We start from the raw sequence: 6850 nt of genomic DNA on the forward strand, positions 1-6850 counted from the left end.
ATACTGTAGTCTGTGTTTGATTTTATTACTGTATTATTGTATAAGTAACACATTGTGAGCATTGTACAATCCAGAGTCAATTCCTCTTATGTGTACACATACCTTGCAATAAAGCTGATTCTGATTCTGTTACACAAAACACACCATTTGTAGAAATAGAGAGGGACAGTAAGTGCAGTGACTGTTTTACCTGGTAATATCATAGACGAGAAGCGCCCCAGCTGCTCCTCTGTAGTAGCTGCGTGTAACCGAACTGTGGAGAGAACGCAGGAATCTTGGTTAAAATAATGCATTCACAATATCAGCTGGTGAAATCTGGCTAGGGAAGGTGAATGAGAAACTGTCTCTTGCTTTTAGCTGCCATCGTCAGCCAGGCAGGTAGTTACTCTAATGGAGCTGCTGACAGGTATGAGGCTGTGGCATTACCACATGCAGCTGGGGGTAACTGTTTAAAGCTGGATGGTGCCCTAAGGACAGCATGATTGCTTAATAATTCATGATTTACTTGTATTTCTAAAATGTTTGCCAAACCCAAAGCAGGGAATATTATTACCGGAATCGCTCCTGCCCGCGGTGTCCCAGATTTGCAGTTTGACCGTCTTTCCACCGACGTTGACCACTCTGGAACCAAACTCCACGCCGATGGTGTGGTTGGAGTCCTGTTTAACTGTAACAGGAACACAAGAGAGAACAGTGGACAAGGACAGAACGTGAGATACAGCACAGCACAACAACTAACTTCAGCTAGGGCTGGACAATAAAACAATAACAATAATTATCACAATATAATTTTTTGCAATAACAATATAACAAATGTTCAATAAATGTTTGATTTTATTCACTTGAAACATACACGAATTAGGACTTAATTTTTCTTATTAAGATGTTTATTCTGTTGAGGAAAAAGGACTGAAAAAGGTTTTAATTAAATTTACTTAAAGATATTTGTTGACAAAGATTTTATCATAAATATTTTGAATGTTCTATCTCAGATTTGTGATGTGATCCACTGTTTGGCATCAAGTGTTGACCATAAAGAAAAGTTTAAACCACAATTAACCATTAGGTTTCTTCAACTTTCACTCAGGAGCATAAATCAGCCTTTAAACTTGAAAGAAAAAACTATTTGATACATTGTGATAATTATCGATACTGAAAGATATGAAACTTTTTATCGTGATAACATTTTTGGCCATATCGTCCAGCCCTAACTTCAGCACAGTTGTTGTCGTTAAATGTCATAATGCATTTTTTCCTAGACAAATTATGAGGACACATTTCCATCTAACCAACAGGCGCACTTTCAACTGTGCTCCCTGACTTGCTAGCTTACTTCTCTACATCGTTATAGTTTTTAAGTCCAAACTGAACGAGTTTATACGGGACACCTGTGCAATTTAATGCAATCCAACAGCCCTGCAATAAATCTGAAGTTTATGATGTTCGATTTTGTTGAAAAAGAGAGGTATGTTCTATATTCAAGTAAATTTTTAAGGTATTATTAGTGTTTTTTTGATTGCACTATATGGAAAGTAGGGCTGCACAATATATCGTTTTAGCATCGCCATCGCAATGTGCCCTTGCGAAATAGTCACATCGCAGAAGAATGCAATGTCAAGCATGTCGAATAAGCTCAACCCCCTCAACCTTTTTGCTGATGTATACAAAAGAAAAACTTGCATGGTTCTCATTTTTCATGACTTTTCTACAAAAGAAATCTGTCTGATGTAACATAATTTAATCCGATTTAATGGTTCTTGGATAAACAAAGTTTGTTGCTAATGAGCGACAAGCAGACTCTGCATGCACAGCGACCAGCAATAACAATGTGTTTAGCTGTCGTCAACAACTTGAAAACCACCTAAACTGTGGATTTGGTTGCAAAAAGAAAAGAAACTTCTGTAAAGCACTCAGGGGGTTGGTGTATAGCTGCTCTTTAATTTATTTTTATCATTTAGTTAAAAAATATGTTTACTGCATTAATGCTCAAGAAAGGATAGTTTGCACTCAAAAGCCTTCAGACCTACCAAGTCACCCAATAATTCTAGGATGCTTATTTCATTTCAAATAGAGCATTTGAAGTAATCTGGTGAAAATTCCTCTATTTTTTCATATCGTAATATAAAATATTGCAATGTTAGTCTTTTCCAATATCGTGCAGCCCTAATGGAAAGCGTTATGTTTTAATGTAATTGCCATTTACCCATAAAATTCAAGGCTGAGAAGAAACTTTTTTCAGAGTATAAAAACATGTGTTATATTTTGCTGGCTCAATAATTACCTTCTGTGTATGTAAGGAATCTGGACAGACACACAATTCAAGTCAATGAATAACTTTCTCAAGTGGAACTTTTGTAACCTCACAGCAGAGCGAGAGGGTTTATTTGATGTGTGTTGCATGAAACAACATGTGAAATCAACAGCACTAATTTCATGACCATGAGTGTAATAATACAATTATGTTTTCACTCTTATGCAAGCCTGATGTGACTAATGGGCTTTAATGAGAGAAAACTTACACTTGTTTCAATAAACTGGTGGAGGAGGCAGGATTTCCCCGTCCCAGCACTGCCAATCACCAGGAACTTAAACAGGAAGTCTGAAAGCAGAGGAGATGACGTAGAGATCAATGAAACACAAACGTCAGGGGAGAATCTGAACCTGCTGCTCTTTGTGTTTCCATCCTCAGAGACGATCCTCCATGACACAAATACGTAATAATAACACATGTCATTACAGCAAAGCCAAAGCTAAAGAGTTATTGAACATAGCTTGGGTTAACCGACTTGTGCAGGGATTGAATGACCACAACCAGCTGGTTGTGCAGATGTTGTGGAGAGTGGGCCCTTGCTCTGGAGAATACTACCCAGCCCACGCAGATGATGCAGAGCTCAAATGACTCGGGCCCCTGACATGCGAGGCCATCCGCAGTACAGACAGCCTTTGTGTGCTGTGACCCAAGATAGTGCAGGGGGCATTTACATACGTAGGCTGTGCTGCCATTTTGACTAGACCCATGGGATACAAAACCATGTGCTGATTGAGTAGATGAAAAGTGCGTGTATATCATAGACTGTATATAAAAAGGTGTATACGAGTCAGAATCTTAAGTGAGTCTGTGAGTAATGCATAGAGAGGTAGTAAAAGAAAAACAGGAAACACGAGAGTGATGATGTTTTCCCAAGACGGTAAGAGCAAATAATGATTGCAAACTCTCCTCCAGAGAGCCTGCTTCACTTAGAGTCTGTCAGACAGTGTGCAATTTCGGTTTAAGCTTTAAGCGCTGGTTGTGCTGGCAGAAGTGCTGGCCTGGCAAATGATTAATGACTACTGGTGAGATTACCAGCCAGGTGAAAATCCTGTAAGTATTGAGCTCCACGAGGTCAACAGAAACCATAGTTATAAAAAAATAACAGAAGCGGATTAAATTGATCTTTGGCTGCTGTGTGACATTTAAACTTATTATGATAGTGCTCTTGGAGCCACCTTTATCGGTCAACACCCACCACCGCTGCCAGCCCAGTTTATGGTGCACCTTTGTTTGTTGAAGCGGGTGTTTTCTCAGGCAACACAAGCTAGAGGTCAAATTCACGGTAACAGAACTGCTAAAGCAAAGCGAAGGTGCTTACAAGCATTTAGCCTACAGTTTCCTTCTGCAACAGCAGTCAGCGTTACATCTCAAGCACACATTGTCACTAGTCGTGACAGCAGAACTGACAGAACAAAATCAAAGCTAACAGCTCTGTTTTAAAAGCTTGCCTCAGCTTTTCAACATCTTCCTAGACATCACATATTCCCATGCGAGATCTGCATACAACAATCAAGCTGTCAATGTGTCATAGCAATGGGGAGAGAGGAATGTGGTGCTACCCTCTCACCAGCAGCCTTTCAGGCTCTTGTATTCTTTAAACATCTATATTAAATAACATGAGGTAACAGACTAACACTGTTATCTGCATTAACGTACACTGTGACAACACTTAACACACGCAGGCCCAGATCTACCTACGGTTTATGTATCCTTTATCTACTGACAAAGTGCGCAGGGCGTGTGCACTGCATGAGATGGTTGCCTTCCTGCATCTGTGTACTCCGAGATTAGATTAAATTTCACTAGTAATAAAATATGATACACAAAATGTCAAGTGTAACAACAATGGCCAAAATAAATGCCAAGCAACACAAGTGTGTTTTTTTTTTCTATTATCTAGTATCTATTCACATATTGCCTACATGGAGCCACATGGACCATGGGAATAGGTTAGCTTTAAAATCATTTTTTCATCTAATAATTTAATTTACAATAACTCTGCTCCCAGTTTACTGCTTTTTAAAAACTGCCAGAAAAATATTTTCTATTTTTCTTATATACATTCAGTAACTTTACAAGCAAAACTAATGAAAGCGTCCCATACTGACCAAAGACAAAATTAATGAAACATTTAACCTGGTCCTGTACTTATTGTATTCATAATACTTTTTGGCAATTCCACCACCAGCCCTCCAGGAGAGGAGACAGCACGGAAGACAGACAGAAATCAATAAAAAGGCTATTATAGCTACCATTAGCGCTGGCACTACTTAAATACTACCTGCTGGGATACATTTTTCATACAGGGAATGCTGGAGACAGGGTCCAAGTAGAAACAGCTGGGAGAGAGAGCGTGTGTGAGAGTACAACAAAGGATGCTGGTGCGCCATTTCAAAACAACTGGGTCTACTGTGTCAGGCCTATTGTGCTACTGATACTATCAAGCAAAGGAACTTATGCATCATATAATAATAACAGTCAGTAGTACTGGTGGTCAGCCATAATGTCAATGCTTGCAGACAGTTTTTCCTCAGCCGCTTTGGTACATTTCTCAGATCAGAATTGAAAAATTTAAAACTCCTTGTTCTACCTCCACATCATCTAGTCACTTGTGCTCATCAAAAAGCAATTTCTTATTATTTTCAACAAATTGCAAATGCGTTGGCACATTCATGCAAATGATTACGTACAATTGTCTGGTCTTTCCTACGTTATCAATTGCTTATGTCATGTTGTTTAAAATGTATTATACTGGTTCTCTGTTGAACAGTCTTTCCAAAATGTCCAAAACCTCTAGGCATTCATTCATTGCATAAGTTATTACATACAAAAAGTTTGAACAAGTTGTCATAATGTGCCACTCGTCTTTTCTATACATTTCTATTAAACTTATGTAAATGTGTCCTGAATTGATGAATTGCTTTCAGATGAATCTATACTCTCTGAGATAATGAAGGAGAATGTGTGAAGCGTTAGATCTACCAATGATCAACAAGTTCTCTAAAATAGCTCAGAAGTGAACCTTTAATTGGCAGGCATATATAGACAGAGCACAACACCAGCCTTGTGTATTTTCAACCACTGTCATCAAAACCTTAGCCATAGTTTTTTATCAGAAACTACTTCCAGAACATTGCTGTATTGACAACATGGCTGAGGCTTTTGACTATCTTTTCTGTAAACAATGACACAAGGACTTGTCATCCTGATAGCGCTGACATGTTCACTGACATAGGTATTTATAAATACAATCTGAGTGATAAACAAAGGATTTTGTGCAAGTTGGTCTTTTGCAGGTAATCCATTTTGTGGTTCTGTCTGAACGAATTGTTTCAAGAAATGCATTAACTGTTTTGCAAATGTTAAGGATGACAGGACAACCGTACCAAAGCGACTGAGAAAAAATGTAACTTGTAATGTAGACTGTCTGAAAGTACAGACAGAAGTGAAGCTACTTGGTTTCAGGATGGGAGTAGATGTGGTAGAGACCACTGACACACCTGACAGCAGCTGATCTGCAGGTAACCAATGGATTATAAACCACAGCTATCTTACTTCCTCATATAGCATAGTAGCAAATAGCTACCTCTAAAGTAACTTAAAAATACACAACACTGTAAGACTGAATGCAACATTCTTGCAGCTTGCAAGGTCACCCAATCTGCTTGAAATCCCAGCTCAGATTACCTCAGCGTCTACAAACGCATTCTACATGTATCGACACGTTACTGTAGCTTCGTGTCTCAAGTTTGGCCAACTTTTACGTGGAGATGTATTACCATCTGTTTGCTAACGTTACTAACCCGTTTAAGGAAGCAATGCACTCCGCCAACGTAGGACAGAGGCGCCAGCTCAAGCACACGAAGCACTTAAACTATACCACTTTCTTTGAATGAAATATCAGCAGGAAACGTTGGTTATCAATATTAAAACCCATAGACAGACAGTGAGGTGGCAGCCAAACTAAGCTAACCGTGTAGCTAGCTAACTAGCAACGTTGCTATAACGAGCCAGTCTGTCACATCACACCACGGAGCAGCAGTGTATAAGTTAACGTTAACAGCTAACGTTAGGTTAGCAAGCGTGGAATTACAGTCTTCCGCCCTGGACAAACGTACCGTATGTCTCGGACATGTTGACCCTCGCTGTATGAAGGACTCAAGCTGGCCTTTTTACTGTTCTCGTGGTATTGGGACAGCTGTGTGTTCGATGGGTTCACACCTCTATAGGGTGTTTATCTACGATGCTAGATGTTTCCTTTCCTTCCTAGCTTTTTCGCTCCGACCACAACCAAGTACGGCGGCTGCGTGCTACGTCATTAGTCGTCTAGAGTTGCCTTCGCGTGTTGTTGGCCATGTAGGAATTTTGAGTAAACATGACAAAGTAGTGGGAAAAGTTGGGTTTTCTTTTTAATCACATAACTTTGATGGGTTGTTATTTGTACATGCCTGATATTTTTGACTATGTGTCAGAAATACCGGTAACATCCATATAGATCAAACAGAACATTTTATCAAATTAGCTGTTTCATTTCTGTAT

General features: G+C 39.2%; 1 protein-coding gene across 1 annotated transcript; it reads right to left on the reverse strand.

The window, feature by feature from the left end:
• Positions 1–96: 96 nt before the first annotated feature.
• Positions 97–6625, reverse strand: LOC119917774 (ras-related protein Rab-4B-like). The gene is given in 6 exon segments (XM_038738197.1): positions 97–253; positions 554–572; positions 575–667; positions 2336–2338; positions 2522–2599; positions 6430–6625. Coding segments are annotated over 6 exon segments (276 nt in total). The 5' UTR covers positions 6446–6625; the 3' UTR covers positions 97–186.
• Between the last annotated feature and the right edge of the window lie 225 nt (positions 6626–6850).

This window comes from Micropterus salmoides, unplaced genomic scaffold (assembly GCF_014851395.1).
Source record: "Micropterus salmoides isolate LMB-PRFRI ecotype aquatic unplaced genomic scaffold, ASM1485139v1 Ms_hic_scaffold_2203, whole genome shotgun sequence".
In the NCBI taxonomy this organism is placed as follows: Eukaryota; Metazoa; Chordata; class Actinopteri; order Centrarchiformes; family Centrarchidae; genus Micropterus; species Micropterus salmoides.